Raw genomic sequence first — 20,405 nt, 5'->3', positions numbered from 1 at the left:
CCCCACAGGCCGCCCCACATGACAAATGGCGCTGTGAGCAGGGTCTCCTGCAGTTTGGAGCGGGATCTGAGACCCCGTAGGCCACCCCGCATGACACAGGTCAACTATTTTTTCTATTTTGTTTTAAACTGGAATTTTTAAAACTGGATTGTCATTATATTTCTTTATGGCCGGCAATAGAGCTTTGAAAATATTTAGAGACTTAAATTTCAAAGGAGATAAATGTATTTACTAACATTTACTTTTCACTATTAGCTTTGCTTTGATATTAGAGACCGTGGAAGGTGACTCAACCAAAAAAAGGAGCAGTGACTCCAAGATGAATAATGGCCAGACCAAGAGAGGCGGTGAAGTGGAAAAGAGAAGACCTGAGAACCTGCGTCCATCAGATGCTAACACCTGGGCAACTCTAGATCGTTAAACTGAGCCTCAGTTTCTTCTCCTGTCAGGTTCCTGATTTGTAGACCTCAGGAGAGGGACTGAGAGCTGCAGGGAGACAGCAGCACATAACAAGCAAGTTGTGGGCTCTACACCAAATGTCAAGATGAGCTCCATGTACTTTATGGTGGGTTTATCTTGAACTAAGCTTCCCAAATGATCAGATTCAGGGCAGTTCCTTAAATGGTGATGGAAAATCCCAGGGATCAGGTGAGTAGAAACCCACTTCGGATAAAGATAGTGCAGCTGTCAGCTCATTTAGAGACTGGGTTTATGCTTTCAGGTGGAATCTCTGAAAACTCATTTAACGCTTCCAAATTTTTGACACCCGTCTTTCCTATTTATGGCCCATGACACAAGATTTTAATTTAACTCACTAGACATGGGAAGCACTCATTATTGGTCGGCCAGTGTGTTAGATTCTAGATACGAAAAAGATGAATTAAAATTCAGTCCTTAATCTCTTTGGACTGGGTAGTTGAAATGTTACCAGTGCAATACAAAACTATTTAATCCTGTCCTAGAAAACAGATGAATTTATGATTTTTCAATTCATGAGCTCTCCTGCACAATAAATCTGCATTTAAAAAATTTGAAAGATGATGTTTTAGCTTACCTTTAAGACAGAAAGTTGTACCAAATTAAAGGAAATTACCCAAATAGAATCTATAGGAAATCAAATCACTAACAATCTCTGCATATGATTGCAAACCTCTTAAGAAACTGGTAATTACAAAAATCCTGGTTCTCCATGCAGGTATCATATATGCTTATATATTATACATATATTCATATAAATATCATTCTATATGTTTATTTAATTTAATCTCCTAACAGCTATAAGGAGAAACTGAGTGCTTGCCTATCTACAAAGAAATTTGCGCTGGGATTGTATGGGTTTTTACTAAGATGCAATGTCATAAAATTCTAGGTCTTCACACGGAAATGGAATAAAACATTAGGAAGAATTTCTTTATTTCCATTAATGGAGGGAACACCAAAGGATCGTTTTTAAGGCTCTAGAAGTGCCATATAAATCTCCAAAAGAGGTTGCAGTGTATTAAACAAAGGATAACACCAACCACAAGAAAAAACATCATAGAACCAGGGAGAATATACACTTCCTGCCTCGGAAGCTCTTAAAAGTTCTGAGCCAGGAAACCTCCCGCACCGGGGCGGTGCATGTCTTTGGCTCGCGGTGACTCCCTGCTAAGTTGCCCTCAAGTTTTCCCTCCCGCTCTCCTCCATTCCCGCCTCCGTCCCCAAATGTGGGAGCCGCAGGAGAATCACAGCATATATACCTGAAATTGCCAGACACAATCAGACTCTGAAGCATGTTTATTTTAAATGCCCCCTCCCCTAAAATAGGCCATATTTGCAGGCAAAGTCAAGGGATTTCAAACGACGTTCGGAAGCTCGTCTTACAAATTGGGGGCCAAGCCTGTAAAAGAACAATAGTAAAATCGAGCCAAGAGCACGTTCCTTGGCTCAGAGCGGCTCGCGGGCGGCGCGAGGGCCTGCGTGGAGGCTGCGGCCGGCACCCCGAGCCCTGAAAAGGAGCGCTGCCCCTTTAAAAGGCCGCGCATCTCCGGGCCGGCCTTCCTCCCCGGGGCTCCAGCTGTGATTGACGCTGGGCGGCGAGAGGAGGCGCCTGGCGCTAACAAAAGTCCGGCCCGCGGGCGAGCAACGCCGGGCCGCGAGTCTCCGCTCGCTCAGGGCATCCGCAACAAGTGGCCGCCGCTCCCTCCCCGGGGAAGCCGCGAGCGCGCAGGGGCGTCCGAAGGAGGCAGCCAAACCGGGGAGCCCCGGCCGCCCGCGCGGCTCAGCGCCCACCACAGGGGAATCGGGGCGGTCGGATGGGGAACCCGCGGCGGCGGCGCGGCGAGCCTCTGGGCGGCCCCGGGGCGCGGGCTCTCCGCGGCGCTGCGCCCTGCGGCCCCGAACGCGGATTCTAAGCGCGGCGCCTACCCTCGGCCCCACCCGGAGCCATCGGGGGTGCCAGCAGGGGACGGAGCGCCCCCTTCTACCCAAGTGCAAGGGCCGCTCCCAGCCGGACCTCGGCCCCGGAGTGTGGGGTATGCGCAGCTAACGGTCCGGTCCGGCGGGCTTTCCTCGGGCGGAGCGCTCAGGCGGTGCGCCCCAGCGATGGAGTGTCCCGGGAGACGGCGGGCATGACGGCGGCAGGATGGGCGCGAACAATGGCAAACAGCACGGCAGCGAGGGTGAGTGGGCCGCCGTCCTCACACTCCCCAATCGCCCTCCCCCCCCCCTGCTTCTCGCCCTCCCATCTGGAAAGGAAGGTTCTCGCCCGCTGCCATGGCGCACACCCATTTGGCACCCTGTCAGGGCCGTCACCTTCCCCTTTGGCACAGAGTACTCAGGCGCCTGGAGGATACTTTCCCACCGTGGGGGTCCCCTTAAGTAACTTCCCAGGTTGTCCTTGGGATGGCTCAAGTTGCATTGCTGACATGTTTCTGAAGCATGTGCCTCAACTTTCCTTCCCTGGGCATCTGAGGTTTAGGATGATGGTTTGGCAGATGGCAGAAGACGTTTTTCAAAATTAACGCAGTGAAAACTTTCCCAGGCCTTTGTGCTCTAGTCCACTGGACTCTCCTGTAGCAGGAAAAACTTCTGGAACAAGTAGTTAAGTTTCCATACTCTGCTCACTGCCCCCCCCCTCCCTCCCCGGGCTGACAGCTTCGTGAAGCTGATCACCTTTGGGCCCCGTAGGGTGAGGAGTGGCGGGTGTGGGGGGGTGACTTTGGCCTCTCTCGGGGCTCAAGATGGGCAAAGGACCATCTGTTCCGTGGGGCTGGGAATTGCACAGAAATATTGCCTGTCAAGTGGGAACTTGGAAGTTGGAGAAACTTTAAACCCCACCTACTCCTAAAAGGATGATGGATGTGTGGGTTGGCTTCCCCCTCGCCCCTCCTCCCCCTCTTTGAATCAAGCCCTGGTGTTGTCACCCGTTGATTAACGGCATGCCCTTGATATGCATATGGCAAAGGCATTTATGTAGTTCCAAACTTAGGAAGGTTGGTCTTCCATGAGCTTGGCTGGAGGGGCGTGGAAGAGACAGGGTCGGTTTTACAGCCCGCCCCCAGAGGACAGGCGGTTACAAACGGGGTCCAACGCCTGCAGACGGGTAGGAGTGCAGAATGGCTATTCAGCATGTGGTGTTTGGGAAACTCCTGTCCTGCTAAAAACTTGGAGCTGTGGCTACAGAATGTGGATGTCTCTCCCCGTGTTTGTGGCTGTGTTCGTTCCCAGCGGCTTTGTGAAATTACAGAAAAAAACCGACCCTACGAAACCATATCTACAAGAACTTTTGTTTAAATGATTCTTTCCCAGATCGTCATGTTTTGAATTCCACGTATATGTGAAATACATATGTTTCCTTATTCTGGGCAGTTATGTGAGAGAGATTTTTTTTTTTTGACAATTTCATTTTTAAAAAGATAAAAGGTTGTCTTTTTAGATAGCAGATGTGAAAGTATGCCAAAAAAGATTATTGGAGAATCTTGGCCACTCCCCAAAACTTCTTGGAGTTCATGTTTTAAAAAATTGTGGAAAAATGGGAGATTAAGCCGTCTTGCTCTGAGTTATTGAAAAGCTTTCAGGGAGTGAAGTGTGTGCTTGTCAATTCTGGGTGTGCATGCATTATGCTACCTGAACACCGTGGCAGGAAAGGGTACCCCAAGGGGTGCACAGTGTCTCTGCCCTATGTCCTGTGCCCCTAATCCTCTGCAACTTGTTCTTATATCCCACCGTTCTCGTATTGTACAGTGTGTGGTGTATGACGACTTCCTGTCTGAACAGCAGAGTTTTCAACCCTTGGGAGAGAAAAGGAGAGACAGAGAACTAATGTTCTCCAGCTGTTATCCGTAACTGCTACCTCTGCATTTTCACTTCAGCTGAAGTGAAATTTTACTGGGATCAGATTTAGATACACTGTGGATGTTTTATAGGGAAAACCTCCCGGGCTCAGCTGATTCAAGGGGGCCAATAGGAAGCTCTGGGAGGCTTGACTGAGTTTTGGCTGGAGGGGACACATTGTGTTAAGTTTACATCAGCTCTCTTCAAATGCGTGGGGATTCTTCTGGTAGGCAAGGCAAAAATAGAGAAATAGAAGTTACAAAAACTTAAAAAACAAATCTTTCCTCTCCCAGTTACACTGGGTGTCTCCTATATAAGGTTATAATGCATGTAACTGGGTATGGTCAACTTTGTTACACTGTGTTATTGGGTGATAAAAAATCTATGCAGATAAGCCTGTTGGAGTGTGATACGTCAGTGCCATCTTTCTTATCTAAAAAGTCAAATTTCAAAGAAAGTGAAAGCAACCCCTGGACATAGTATCTCTATTATCAAAGGAGATAGAATTAAGACAGTTTTAGTAGATGTAGTGCAATTTAGGTATGGTAGGTATATTTCAAACATAAGGGGGAATTATAAATAAATGCACATCCATGGCCTGCAGTGAGAGATTGCTGAACTATAAAACACTAGTGTTTGTGTATACTTTAAAAATCTGGAACTTAAGTCTATTTTACAGTTGACACCACCATGGAAATGTAACCCCTTAAGTTTTCAACACAAACGGTGTTGAGTTCTTAGAATATTGAAAACTTCAGTATTTCATATGTAATCTCACTTTCTCTTGTCCTAGAAAACACCTTTTTCATTAAAATAACAACAAAAAATGATTCCCCAGACGTAACCTTAGCAGGTGAAATGGGGTGGAGTCTTGCTACTCCCTGTAATACAGGACTGGCCACAGCGCCACCTGGGAGCTTGTCCGAAGTGCAGAATCTTGGGTTCCTCCTGGAACTACTGAATCATCCATCACGTGCACATTGGAGTTTGGGGAAGTTCGTGTGTAGAGCCCAGAGTATTGACTTGAAATCTAGAAATTTGATTCCAGCTTCAACTTAGCTACTATGACCTTGCTCGATTCCCCCAAATCTTGGGGTCTTTCTTTAGAATGAGGAGAGAAATTCTTTGTTGGCATGACTTGTCATAATCGAATCCTTGAGCATGTAGTCATTTATCTTATTTTGCCATTAAGGGACCACTTAAGGGAGGAGATCAGCTTTGGGGAAACATGTTATAATAGGGAAGTTGAGACTTACGGCCATGAGATCAGTAAATGCCCCTCCCCCTTTTGTCATTCTGTTCATCCCTCATTTCTATCTTCCTCACTCATTTTGACCTCCTCTCCTAACTCAATGGGTCCTGAAATCCCTACTTTTCTCCCTGGATTAAAGGTATATGTAAATCAGTAAGTGACTCCAAAGTATTTTGTTTTCCTAAATACTTAGTGAACATTCAGGTTTATGATTTAATTTGCAACCATTGGGCAAATGTGGATTTTGCTCCATGAAGAAGTTACTGTACCATTCCTGATGATTAGCTTTCTAAGAAACATAAGCGAATGTCTAAATGATGAGTATGTTCTGGTAAATTCTTTAATGGAGGACATTTTTTGTTGTTTTTTCCTTAATCTTGTTTCAGAAAGTGTGAGTTTCAGCCCTGTGTAGAAATCTGGCAAATGAGTTGTGGTTATTCAAAGCCATCAGAACCATTAGCTTTGACTTGAGTTAAGCCAAATAAACAAATCTCTCTGTTCAAGTAGGAAGAGAGGAGCTGCCTTCCCTGCCTTTTAAGGTTTCTGAGCCTCACTCTCACTTACTCAGTGATTTCATTGTGATGTTTATTCTATTCCAGCAGGTCTGAGGCAGTAATACACTGTTAACAGCTCCTTTGCAAAATTGCTCCCGTTACTGAATTGGAGCTCATGAGGCCACAGCGATGAGGTTTGACCCTTGGTAGCTCTGCTGCTCTGTCAAGAGACTGGGGTCCCTTTTCACCATCACAGATCTGCGTTGTCAGATAAGAGCAGAGCCGGTTGCCTGCAATCGTAAATCATCACAAATCCATTACCACCTTGAGGAACGTATCTTGAAATAATAATAACTATGGGAGCTAACAGTTATTGAAAGCTTACTATGACCAGGCACGATTCTAAGCCCTTGACATACACTGACTCACTTAATGTTTCTGAGGACCCTAAGGTGCTCCTAAGATCCTTATTTCACCCATCAGAAAACACAGCTGCAGAAAGGATGGTCATTTCCCAGGGTCCCACAGCTAGTGTGAATTGGGACTCGGGGTCAGTCTAAGCCCAGACTCCTTTCTTCATTCATTCTACTAATAGATGTTGACTTGTTTCCTGCTATGTGCCAGGAAACAGATTCCTGGCAAATATCGGTAAACAGATAAAGATCCTGGCCTTGTGAATCTTATCTTCTTGTGTGTGTGTGTTTATAGTGAGGGGAGGTAGAACGATTAACATGCGTGTACACACACACACACACACACACACACACACACGATAATTCAGGAAACCATGTCATGCATTCCAAGGGCCTAAGGTCTCTGAGTAAAGAAAACTGTCAGGTTAAGATTATTGGGAGTTGGAAGAAAGAGGGTGTTGGTAGATTTAGTTAGTCACCGTGGGCCATATCGAAGAGTTGGCATTTAGACCAAGAATTAAGAGAAGTGAAGGATTGACCTTTGAGGATCCAGGGAACACGGTGACTTACCTTGAACCATTGTGTTACACCAAAGTGAATACAGGGTATAAATCATCATTTTATACAAAGGTAACATCATCAGTCTTCTAGAAATCGTCAGCCACAATGGAGCAAAGTCAGCCTGGCCACTGCAGCATATTTTTTGCCTAGAGTTGCAAATATGTTTTATCCAATTATATCGGATACTTTGTGACCGTTTTTGGCGGGAGGTGGGGGGAGCCTAGGGCATGCTCTTCTTCTTCTTTTTTTTTAATATTGAAATAAAAAATTTTATTGAATGATATTTGTTTGTTTGTTTTTTGTTTTAAATTAAAGTTTATTGAGGTGACAGTTGTTAGTAAGGCATGCTCTTCTTGCTGTGAACAGCTAATGTTGCCTGACTTAGATGCAGCCAAAGGTTTCTGTAATTCTTCGCTAGAAGTATGTCTTTGTGTTTTGCCTCCAGTAAATAATTTAATTCCAATGAAAATCAGAAGATAAATGATCCAGATTCCATTGTTTGGTTCAAAGCAAAGCATTAGTGCAGCTAACAGTATCATCTTTGGTCTGACGATAAGATAGCTTCTTCAGTGATTTGGGGAATCTTTTTGTACATTTAAAACAAAAGAGAAGTAAGTTTTATTTCCCCTTGGGAATCAACTCACAAAAACTTTGTCGTAACTCCCTCTGCCCTTTGAAACAGAATGAATTCTGGGTTGATTTTGAGTAATTAATAGTCATGTTTTCCCTTATATACTAGTGTCTCTGAAAGCAGTTTGGGACCCTTCTAGATATCATGCATCTTAAGATGGCATTAGGGGTGTATTAAAATATATGACAGCATCTTGAATAAAGTCTAGAGTGAATAAACTCTTTGAATAATGAAAAGGGAATAAATGAAGTTGAGACCCTTAATACATTAAAAAATGTAGTTGAAAAGTTGTTGTGATAAAAAGTAAATTTCGGAGAGCTGAGCAAAGACCAATGTGTGTAAGTTTCCAGAAGGTACATTTGGCTCAGTCTGAGGAAGAGGCAGTGATGAAAGTTATTTGCATCCAAGATAGACTACCTAGTGAGGAAGTGAATTCTCTGGCACGGGAGGGCGGTGATCACAGGAAAGGATTTTCCAGAGATTTCTGCATTGAGTAAGGGGTCTACTATAGGACCTATACCATGTTCGCTAATAAACATTCTGTCATGTGGGATTATGTTATGTTTGATAAAGTGATAATGTTTCATTCTAAATCATATTGCTACCTTTTCTCCTTCAAACACATCTCTAACATTTTAATAGTTAAAAGTACTCCTCCCCCTGACTTTTTGGGGGTTAATTCATTCTCCTCTCTCTTTCTTTGTGTATGTGTATTTGGGAAAACCTACTAATTTTATTTATTTCCCTGCCTTCTGTGGGATATAACCTCCTGCACCAAAAATCGGGTTTGATAAATGACTTGTCCTGTTTTCAGTGCAGTAATGGATAATGTTACCATTACATTTATTATTACCCTAAACCATGTAGATTTACTAAACTTGAGACAAGACCCTTAATTGTGCTTATGAGGTTGGACAATTACGTTTGCAAACTTGTTGCAATGATGTTGCTAACCTTTTTTGATATCAGAGGGATTATTATGAATTTGTATCAACTGGGCAAACAGTTAACCATGTTTACTATTTGGAAGTGCTGAAAAGTCTTTGTGAAAAAGTTCTATGACCTGAACTTTTTGCCAACAATTTGTGGCTCTTGTATCACGACAACGCACCAGCTCAGAGGGCACTGTCTGTGAGGGAGCTTTTAGCCAGTAAACAAGTAACTATATTGGGACACCCTCCCTACTCACCTGATCTGTCCCCAATCACTTCTTCCTTTACCCGAAGATAAAGGAAATATTGAAAGGAAGACATTTTGATGACATTCAGGACATCAGGAGTAATGTGACGACAGCTCTGATGGCCATTCCAGAAAAAGAGTTCCAAAATTGCTTTGAAGGGTGGACTAGGTGCTGGCATTGGTGCATAGCTTCCCAAGGGGAGTACTTCGAAGGTGACTGTAGTGATATTCAGCAATGATGTATGTGGCGTTTTTTTCTAGGATGAGTTCGCGAACTTAATTGTCTGACCTCGTATGTTGAGTGTCTTTAATCTTTAATAAATGTTATAACTTTGTACATAACCTTTACCTGGTGTTATTGGTTAGTGCCACTTGATCAGAAGCCACCAGCTGACCAGCAGCTCACAGTCTGCCTCGTGAGACTGGCCCAGAGCAGCAGTTCTGCCACGTGGTAATAAAGTCAACATCAGCTGACCTTCCCCAGAATATAGCTTCATTTTTTTGTTCTGGTTATGGAAATTTAAACCTCTTTTTCGTTTTGGTCTCTATATTAAATCGCTAGGTAGAATAAGACTTGCTCTAAAAGTTAAGTGTCTGAGAAGCCAGGCAGGGAGGCCAGTGATCTCAGATCAAGGTAAGTGGTCATTTGCAGAGGAGGCTGCTTGTCTGACGTGCTACGTGTGGGTGTAAGTGATGAGGGGGAAGGAGGAAGTGTGCATAAGAACAGAGCTACCGTGTTTCTCCCAAAATACAACCTAACCAGAAAATAAGCCCTAGCATGATTTTTCAGGAGGAGATCCCCTGAATATAAGCCCTAATGCGTCTTTTGGAACAAACCTTAATATAAGACCCGGTCTTATTTTTGGGGAAACACTGTACGCTCTGAATAATGTCAGCTCTGGACAGTGTCTGCAATTCCCCAAATATCTAATGGATGCACGCATTTTCTAAAACAACAACCATAACAACACCGGTAAATTGGCAGAGGAGGAGCTTAGCCTTTTGGGGAAAACTGAATATTTTCTAACAGGCGTTCCCTAATTGTTCCCGAAAACCTTCCTGTTCTGTGTTTGATATAGTTTATCTCACAGGAAGTGATTCCCGTGGGTTCTGTGAGGACCTTGGTACCCTGGGAGAAGGGACAGAAATACCTGACGAGCCTGCATCCTTCCCAAGCCTGCGACACTGCACCGAGGACAATGGAAGCCAGTGGGCAGATATTTTCAAATGTGCTAGTTAAAACCTCAGGATGTACAACTTGCAAACTTCCGACATGAATAATCATTAACCATCTCTGAATTTTCCTCAGTAATGAAATATAAACTCATGGCCAATATTTTCCCCATTCCAGTGTTGGAGGAGTAGAGACTGTGTCGAGCCGTAAATCTCTGTTAGGTTGTGCATTAGATGTGCTCGTTCTATCATTTCTTATTTAAATTCTAAACTAGTAACAAAATGAAAAACAGTTGCTAACGCTGCATGAACTCATAATTGCGACTTTAGAAGCCCTGAGCAATGTGTACAAATGTTATTAAAATATTTTTTGTTTGCTACTCTTTCTGTGGTAAATTCCTTTGCTGCATTATTTTTTTCTTTTTTCCAAGCAGATGTAGCAGTGGAAAGAGAATCAAAATTTCTGGAGAAAAAAATTGAGGCATTTTTCTTATACTTACGGATTGACCTTCTGGCTACCAGGAACCCACTTTTTTGGCAACGTAGAGAAGTAGGAAAAGGCTACTTATAGGTGCGCTTGAAGCTTTTGACCCAGTTGAATACTGGAGTCAAATTGTGAGGTCATCTGAGTTAAATCTAAGACGGAGGCCAGGTCTTACAAGGTCTTACTGGCAGAGGTAGCTCAGAAAGGACACGTCTGAGACTGAGGATGGAGGGGCAGGAAGCACATAATGACAGAGAGAACAAGTTCAGAGGATGGGATTAGGGTACTGATTGCCTCCTACGGTAAAGACCAGACTCAATGTTGTAATCAGTTCTCTTTCTTAAAAACATCCGAGCTCACAGAGCAAAAATGATTATTCGTAGATATTTGGTCAGTTTGGTTATTGACAAATTTAGTATATTTGTGGTCATTGTAATAATAGTAGTCAACGATTACTGAGCTTTGAAGGTGCCACTTCCCCCCTGAAAACATTATACACACTTACTCATTAGGTCATGGCAGCCAAGGAAGCGGCTCTGATAATTCTGTTTTAAAGATGCCACCACAGAAGCCGAGAGGCAGGCTATCCCCTGCCCACAACAGGCGAGTGGCCTTGGCATGCTGAAATCCCCGTGGCTGTGCCAGGCTCCACGCCCCGCTCCACCGGCCCATGACCCCCTCCCATCTTGTCATTGTGGTTGCAGCCCCCCAATTTTTCCCAATCTTTGTTTTGTTTGTGTGCTTTAAAGAATTGCAGTGACTGAGAAGTAGCCCTTCAAACAAACAAACAAACAAACGACAAACAGAAATTTTATGGATTAGGTGACCGAAAATGAAAGACAATTTTTGAAGGAAACTTTCAACTCATTTTATGTGGTTCTCCCCAGGACAAATGAACTGCTCATTAGGTAATCCGCTGACAAATTGTCAGGCTATCTAGTATCTATAATAATGTTAGCATGTAAAATAATTAGCAAATTCTTTAGAGTTACAGAGCGCAACGTAGAGCTGAGAGGCTGTCCTGATTTTCTGGAGCATTACGAACTTTTAATTATCTTTTTTCTGGAATAGCCCTCTACCTGGGATGGCCTTGGTACCTGCTCACAAACCAAAGCGAATGGAGGTCTGGGACAGATGCACACATTTTCTTCCCTCTGTAAATAGTTTATAATTCATATCTTGTATTTCCCTCGGGTGTCAAAACTATGGATTTGAGATAGCTGTTAATATGGGGAATTATTCCACTATCTACTTGAGAATTTGCCCTTCTCTTATGCCAGCCCCTGGGAGATATCTCCATGAGTATGCCCATGAAATTACTTTCGAAACTGTAACACATTTCTGAAATTAATCTCATGTATCATCACAGAGACTGTCAGAGGGTTGTCCATCATTATCCCAAGTTTATAGGTGAGGAAACCGAGGCCTTCACAGCTTAAATGACTTGCCCTGATTTTATAGCGAAGATGACATGGGGTCATTCTGATGTGGTACTTTCCATTATGTCACCATTCTGCTTTAAGTGCTATAAGAAAACAAGAGTATAGTCATCTAGAGGATTACTACCAGGCATTCGTGAGTACTCTACATTGCTTAGGCCCAGGGTGAAAACAGGGATCTGCAAGTTATATCCTTTAATCCCTTTTGCAGAAGCAGAGAAGCCTGGTTCCCTATGGGTCATCTCAGCCCACAGAGCTGTGCTACGTTACAGGGGAACAGCCGCACAGTGATAAAATTTTTATAATGAGAATGCAGAGAGAATTATTGTTAAATGAAGGTTCATGACAAAAGGACATTATTGGTTAGAGTGCACTGGCTGGTCAATAAAACTCAGCTGGGGCGTTGAGGGGCATTTCCCTCCTCTGAAAACCTCCACTCACTATGATAAAGTTATTTTACTGCTGGGAAAATCAGAGGATCAACTCTAAAACTGGGGACCCTCTGCATCAGAGGAGCCCTGATTCCCCTCAGTAGTCTCGTGTCTTTTGCTGTTGAATAACCACATTTCTTCGAGGACTTTGGAAGGGTTTAGGTCCTGGCACAAGCCTTTTAGGATGAGTTGATATCGAGTCATTGAGCTTCTGTCATGGTTGTCGTGGAAATCCATCTTGTTTGTGTCTTTAATTTCTTCACTATCCTCTCATTAAACCTCTAATTTTTAAAACATTCCTGTTCCTTTGTATTTATTTGCTGCTTATCCTACCACATGCTCACCCACACGTAAATATAACCCTGATCACATAGTAGGTCCTCAGTATATTTTTTGTTAAACAATTAAATGAGGAGGAATCTGGAGCCATGATCTTTGTTGGATCTAAAACTAGCTTATGAAAACCCTATCATATTTTCAGTGACCTTTTTTTAGACTTTGACATTTTACTCTTAAAAAAATTGTCTGTAGCCATGTTTTCTTCTGAGCATATTCCAACTTGGACTGTTACTATTATTGATGAAATTCCATCATAGTTTAACTTGTATATTTAAGAAAAATAAAGTATGTACTTTTAGCATTGCTGAAGACGTTTCAACTTCACTAATTTACATATTGTTGACTTAACTATTTTCAATGATTAGTATTGAGTAGACTACTACTGTGTTTTTAATTAAAAATCATATTGTTTGGTAATATTTATTTCAACTGATTGGAAATTGGGTTTATATGACAATTTAAGTGAATTATTAACTAGAAAACATTTTAAATATTTGATCTTTAATTTATCATTCCTTTGGTTCTGTGTCCTTGCTCTGGATTAAAGGGTCATAGGATCATGAATCCTTTTGAATTCATACATTGATCTACTTTATCACATCTCTATTTTTCTCCTTTTTGTTATACAAAATGGTAAAGTTATTATGTGTGTCTGGTATGATTGGAATGGTTTCTAGTAGAACTGTGTCTGCCTTCCCACGTTACTAAAATCAGAATTGACATAATCAACTTCAGAAAAAAAAGAAAAGCCTTTTTGAGCTGTAGGGTGTGTGGATGTATACATTTACATGCGACTACATTTAAATAACCCTTTGCTGTAAATTAAGCCGCGTCCATTATTCCTCACCTCTATTTTCTGCTGTGAATGGAGAGGAATACATAACGTACAAAGAATTTAAGAAACAATTAAAATTAAAATGTCATTTGTTTCCTTAAAAATGTGGAATCTGTTAGAGGACTAGCTTCAGACAGAGGGTCACCATCAGAATCAAGGAAAAGAAGCAGCAAATGGTCTAACACCTGAGCTTTTTGAGATGGACCTTGGAATACAGGTGGCTGTACTTTATGAACAAAGTATCTGAAATGGTTCTGTGACATGATATCTGCTTGGAATTGTATGTTTTAGTTTGTTTACTTGACTGTGTGTTCAGGTGAGATGAGTGGATAGAATATCTGATTGGTGGGACTTTTACTCTCCGTGACACTGAGCCGTTGGCATTTGTTTGAAAGTACTGAAGTATAAATTCAGATGTGTAGGCAACATTCATATGTTCATTTTTGTGTTTTTTATTTTTTTTTATTTTAAAGATCAACAGCTTGTTTGTTGGTTGGAAAGATGTAAGTGGCACCATTTGGACAACATACAGAGGGTGCCAAAAAATGTATACACATTTCAAGAAAGGAAAAAACTATTAAAATTCTAATACTCGATATATACCAATAACAAAAGATGAATGCAAGTCACGTTTGGCGTCTGCAATTACAAGAGGTGCTCAAAGTGGTTCCCAGCAGCATCCAGACACTTCTGATAATGGCAGACTGCTGCTTGAGCAGCGATGACCAAAGTGTCCACTTGTACAAATTCTTTTGGCACCCCCGGTATGTTGTGCACAGTGCTACGAAAGTAAATCTTAAGACATGATGTTTCTGTCGTGAACAGCTTACTTTTTACATCTTGTGTTGCATCTACTTTGTTTATTTAATTGTATTTTAATAATTGTCTCTATTTTCTCTCTCTCTGGAAAGACCTCTCCTGTTGTTTACCCTGTGAGCTTGTTTACCCTGTGAGACAGTATTTCCTTGGGGACTCTTTCTCCATTTCTAAAGCCATAAGCACATGAACTATGTAATAAAAAGCCAATTCCTTCCCCCGGTTGTACTTCAAATAGTCATTCCTTTGTGCAGGATAATAAGAACAGGAAAAGTATCATTTCTAAATGCTTTGGTTGGGGTTGCTTTACTTCCAATAAGGCAAATTGCCTCACAAGGGGGAGCTTGGGTAATAAAGCTACAACTAACTGAATAATTGTATTCAGTCTAATGTCAAAATCCCCAAGCTGCTGCCTGCAAATCTCATTTAATCTTGGGATTACTGTGTGTCCACTGTCGTGTGTAGATTTGAATTTGCTGCTGCTCCGCTGATCAACTCCTCACACCTAACGAAAATGAATCTCAAATTCTACTGGGGACTTTTGATATGTATGGTTTATTTTTCTTTAGTGATATTTGTAAGCCTCGAGGTAGGTAACAAAAGGCTTTGAAAATTGACCAAGAATGAAATGAAATATGGAATAGAATCATGGATATCTTCGTGGTAAAAGTGAGCTCAGATCATCTTACAAAGAAAGAGACTGAAGCATAAAGAAATGAGACAACTTTGGCAAGGTCATAGAGCTAGCGAGGCTCTGGGATACTCAAATTGATTTTCTTGCTGTTTCTTTTTAATCCAGTTCTCTCTTCTTCACCATGCTTCTTCTTTATTTATTTTTTCTTCGTACTTTCAGAAGATTTGGGGATGAATGCAATGGCTCTCCTTCTCTGTCCAGTTAGCCGCTCCAGGAATGAGGCACTCACACCCGCAGCTGCATAGAGACTTGGTCACTGATGGGTTACAGCCCAGCGACTCTCCAGAAATTACTGTTACTCAAGGCAAGGGAGCAGCCCCCACCCAACAACTACTTGAGGCAGGGCTACAATTTGGGACCCCTCGTAGGACCATCTTGAGTCTAGAGCTCCCCGAGGAATTGGCCGAGTCCTATGTTACAACCTCATCACAAACGAGCTCCTGTCTCTGTCCCTTGCCTTTCATAGGTGTGCTTGTCAAGGTACTTCCCTATAAACCGCCTGCACTTCAGGTCACGTCAGAGGGTTTACTGGGAACTCAGCATAAGACTATGGAGAAGCTGGAGTAGAGTGCTCTTCTGGCAGTGAGTGGTCCAGGGCAGGACGCCTGGGAAAGTCATCTCCCTCCTGGGAGTCCTGGCTCCCCTTCAAAGGGGGGTCTTCAGCTGACAGTTAATAGGCATGCATGGGTTTCCTGTTGGGACCTTGTTTATTCCTTTCATTGTATAGATTAGGAAATCAAGCCCAGTATGCTAGGTGACCTGACCAATAGCTGGTGGCAGGGGGCAAACACAAGCTTAGAACTCCCAGCTGCTGCTGTTGGTGCTGTTTTGGAAGAGCCATCTTGGAATTTGTTCCAAGTTGTTCTGCTATAACTCAGACTTGACTGCAGGTGGGTCTAGAGACCATTTATTTGTCTGATCCATTTGTTCACCTCTAGTTCTGAAATCAGACATCTCAATTATTTCTACGTGGTCCTATTTTGCTGATTGCCTACTATTCTTTGAAGAGTGATCTCTGAAGCACACCATGCTTGGAAGTAGACTAGGGAAGAAGAAACAGTGAAGTGGAAACGGATGGTAGTGGTTGTTACCGCCTGAAATCAGCATTTTGTGTTATTGGCTATTAAGAGAATTGGAACATTAGCAATGCTTATTATTCACAATGGGCCAGTGGCAAGTACAGAGTCATTAGACAGATGAAACATGCAGGAGTAGGTTGAAAGAATCAAAAGAAAAAATGAAAAATGACTACAAATTAGTATGTAGTCTCATGATCACCCTAAATAGTTTATTAGCCATTTTATTATGCTCAGATAATGTTCCACAGAGATGATCACACTATTATAAGCCCACAGTCACTATGAGCCTGAGAAATTTGGAAGTCATTGAAAAACAAATTCTTATTATCAGTACTATAAGGATCCAGATTTTATAGTTTCCTTGTCATAATTAACCAGCTACTCTTTTAGGAAACGTTCTTTGACTCCCATTGTCTGTAAATGAAGTCAAAATGTATTTGGTACTCGAGGTCCTGGGTATGCCATAGCCAGACTCCGTCTCCAGCCTCTGTCAGGCTGGTCTTCTAGAGGCACTCGATAGCCCGGCCAAACTGGGAGCCTCAGTGCCCCCCAAGTATATCTCTCATCTTCCTTGGTTTGTGTCTTCTGCCTTGCTCCCCCCGCCTTTGGGTTTCTTTCCATGTGTTTAACCATCATGTCCTGCTCATTTCAATGACAACTTTTTAAAATGAAATTTTCTTTGATTTCCCGTAGGCATATCTTAACCTCTTCCTTTAATATGCCAGGTGCTCTCAGCTGGGTTTGCTCTTTCTTCCCTGTGAACCACCATGGCATTTCATTCGTTTAGAATTTTTATGTCCTACACTTTGTTTAGCTACTTGACTTCAGGGGCCGACAGCCTGGTGGATGGGCTGTAATAAAGGACTAGAGGAGCCATGAGTGGCACACTGCATGTGATGGGAGAGCTTTAGCTGGGGATGTTCTCAAGGACGTCTCATCTGAGATGACCTTGAAGCGAGTCTGGGAAGATGAGTGAGGGCTTCTGGTCACGGCCGAAAAGGAGACAAAACAGCGCAGGTCAGATGAGGCAGGATGCAGTGGCTAAGCTATGAGAGAGGAGAGGATGGTCTGAGTTGGGTTCACACCTGGAGAGGGAAGCAGGTCACATGGCCCTGAAAGCAGTACGAGGCGGGCGGTTGTCAGGAGGGAGCGCGGCAGGTTTTTAGCGAGGGCAGCCTCGGGCAGATTCAGGGAGCTCCCTGAAGGGGTATGTGGATTATTCTTTCGACTCCTTCCATTGACTTCCAAGTGAAGGGAGCGGCATTAGTATTACTCCTGGCCTGGAGTCACTCCCTGATTGGTAAATTTGGGAGAACTCAAGTGGACATCTCACCGGCTTTCTGTGTTCCTCTTGGGAGGGAGCTGCCCTCTGCAGGAAGCTCTTCTGCCCATGAGTAGAACAGCTTTCGTCTCATGCTGCCCACACTTGGGTTCAGTATTAGCCATTTGGCTGTAGACCCAAAACCACAACCTCCGAACTAGAGTTCCTAGAAATAAAGGTGCCATTTTCCTTTCTGTTTGCAACACTTTTTTTAAAATTAGTTTCTTAATTTGTTTTGAAGCGGGGTTGGACAAAGGGGTGCTGCTATTCCTTGAGACTCTATCGGTTGTGTGTAGTGGGAGCAGCTAAGTGAAAGCAGGAGGAGGGTGTGGTTTCCACCGATGAAAGGAAGGTAGAAAGACTTGGTGACTCATTGGCTGAAGGGGATGAGTGAGATGGAAGACTCTGGAAAGACTCTGCCTTCTGGCTTGGGAACCATGTTAGCTCACACACCTGAACTTTCTGACTGCTAGCTTGGCCTCCCATCTCTCCTTTCATTACCACCCAGGATCTGAGAGATTTTTCCAGGACATTTGTTCACCTAAATTGTTCATTCTTTTATTAATTCATTTAGCTGGAAGATATTTGTTCATCTATGTGTCAGCAGCCTGGCTGGCCTGCCCATGAGAGACAGTGTGGTGAATAAAAAGGTAGCTTGTCCTCTAGGAAGTCTTGAGCGATGGGTGTGGGATGGGAAGGAGGGTGTTGGTTAAGCAGCTTAAGAGCCAAACAGCCTGAATATAGGTCCTGCTACCTGCAAGATGGACCATCCCAGTAGAGCCTCATTTTTAAGGTAGCTAAGTTGGTGTTTACCCAGAATGCTACTTCACACAATTTCTACATTTTCCAGACTTGGCCCAGTAAACTGGTGGATTGGCTATGAATAAATTCTGCCAAAAACTTAGACAATTGTTTTGGAATTCACTTTTAAAACAGGAAATTCCTGTCTATAGCTAGAAGAAGTTGTCACAGAAGCAGTGTTAAGTTATGCTCTAATTCTCCTCTTTAGGACAATCCTTTCAGATAAGTCCTTGATGGAGGGACGTTACGATGTGGTTGATTTTTTTTGTGTGTGTGAAGTTTTCATTTTTGACTTCTCATTGTGTGAAAGATCAGAAAAAGAGTCTGTGGTATCTTTTTAGTATGGCCAGTCCGGACATTCTGAGGAAGTAGAGAAGTAAGGTGTTTGTGTGATTTGAAGACAGACGGGGCATGATTGGGACTAACATTCTGATTTGTCATGTTTTATGTCGTTTCATACAGTGGTGGACTTTTTAGTGATTCTAAAGTTAGTGGAGAAAATTCCTTTGTTTCAAGAGTCCTCAATTCAATGTACAATAGTATTCACACAGAGATTCTCTGTGCACGTGTGTGTGAAATGTACGTATGTGTGTGCTTTATTGTTCCTATTTCAATAGTCACAAGGTCAGATTAGGTGCTATGGGCTAGATTCTGGCATATTTATTTGCTATGATTTTTGTTTGTCCCCCTGTATCCAATGCTCCAGAAATTGAAGAAGACAGCTGGATTAGACAGAAGTTGGTACAAAAGTAGTGATCAGATTTCCTAAAGGATAATATTTGCTGTATTTAAAATTGCCATTATTTAACTAAGAACAAAATGACTCAGTTTTGTCCTGTAAGTTTTTCTTTTTCTTTGTAACTGGAGATACATACAGTGTCCTTCTGTAAAGAATTTAAGAAATGAAATTAAAATTACAAGGGGATGGGATGTGCTGTTTTTTATGTCAGAGAACCTTACGTTTTAAAGCTGGACAGGACTCTAGAGATGACTTAGCCCACTGCTCTCATTCTGGGTACTAATAGGAAGCTGTGCGGTACCGAATGCTGGAAAGACCTTGTGTGAAGTCCCACATTACGTACGACAGTGCGCATGGGGGTATCAGCACAGACCTGGCTGCCAGATTTTTGGGGTTTCAAACTGGCTCTGCCAATTACTGGTTGCGTGATCTTGAGCAAATTACTGAACCTCTCTGGGCCTGAATTTCTGCATCTGGAAAATGGAGTCAATAACAGTTTCCTGCCAAGAGTTGTTGGGAGATGGATTGTATTAGTAGATATAAAGTTATAGTGCCTGGCAAATAAACTCTACTTACTGGTCTTCCATAATCTGCAATTCATTAAATCTCAGAGAGATTGATGCTACTGCTTTCTTGGTCTCAGAATGTATGACTGGAAGTTTTCACAAAATTATAGTACAATTTGCCACAGTGATTTCAAGATAATATCGATTGTAAGATGGTATTAAATGGGCAGTGGGGGTGGGGGGTGTTAAAGCTTTAGATCCAATTAAGTCCTAAAAGACGACTAAGTGTGATGCGCCCATCTTACTGGAAAATCGAGCATAAAGAAACGCCCCAGTTCCCGGGAAAGAATGAGCCTCGTCACTCTGCCTGTACTTGCAGGCTAAGGGGTCATAGAGCTGCATGTATTTTCTTCTATTTGTTATTGCTTTATAGTTGGATAGGTTCAATATTTAAGCAATGATGAATTTCTTTGTGCTGAGCAAAGACTCAGACTCATCTGAAGTTTTGAACAGTAATTAGAAAATACTGTTTTCATTGCTGTTGAAATTCATCCAACGATGGTGGTTGGCTTGTCCATTTGTTAGGATTAGTAATACATTTACTCTGGGGCAAAAACCATGTAAACGGTACATGTGTCTGTGTAAGTCTCCCACAGGAGTGCCGAAACGAGGGCTTTTGTGAATACATTTAAAGCTGTGGGCCAGACTTTTCTGTTTGGTTTGCTCCTTCACTACTATTGTATCATCTGTCCTGCTCTGGTCAATGAGTCCTCCCTGCACCCTCCCTCCCTGCCTCTCCCTGCCCCTCATTCATGGCTCCCCCTTCTCGCTGGGCTGTATCCCCCTTCCAATCTCCCTCTTGCCCTAGTATCTTCATTTCTGTCTGTCTGCAAAGTTTACATCT

At 42.6% G+C, this 20,405-nt stretch overlaps 1 protein-coding gene across 3 annotated transcripts in view; it reads left to right on the top strand.

Annotated features, from left to right (window-relative positions):
- The first annotated feature begins 2,527 nt into the window (after nucleotides 1-2,527).
- Nucleotides 2,528-20,405, top strand: part of FBXL7 (F-box and leucine rich repeat protein 7) — a 343,790-nt gene continuing 325,912 nt past the window's right edge. For 2 of the 3 annotated variants that reach the window (XM_074329059.1, XM_074329060.1), the window contains exon 1: nucleotides 2,643-2,660. Coding sequence is in view for 1 of the 3 variants with exons in the window: in XM_019753542.2 (XP_019609101.1) it covers nucleotides 2,624-2,660 (37 nt within the window). In the remaining 2 variants the exon portion in view is untranslated. Of the gene's footprint in view, nucleotides 2,661-20,405 lie in introns of all 3 variants that reach the window. The other variant, XM_019753542.2, reaches the window with a different exon arrangement.

Source organism: Rhinolophus sinicus, linkage group LG03 (assembly GCF_036562045.2).
Source record: "Rhinolophus sinicus isolate RSC01 linkage group LG03, ASM3656204v1, whole genome shotgun sequence".
NCBI lineage: Eukaryota > Metazoa > Chordata > Mammalia > Chiroptera > Rhinolophidae > Rhinolophus > Rhinolophus sinicus.
Note: the sequence above shows the minus strand (reverse complement) of the source record. Positions and strands in the feature narration are given on the sequence as shown.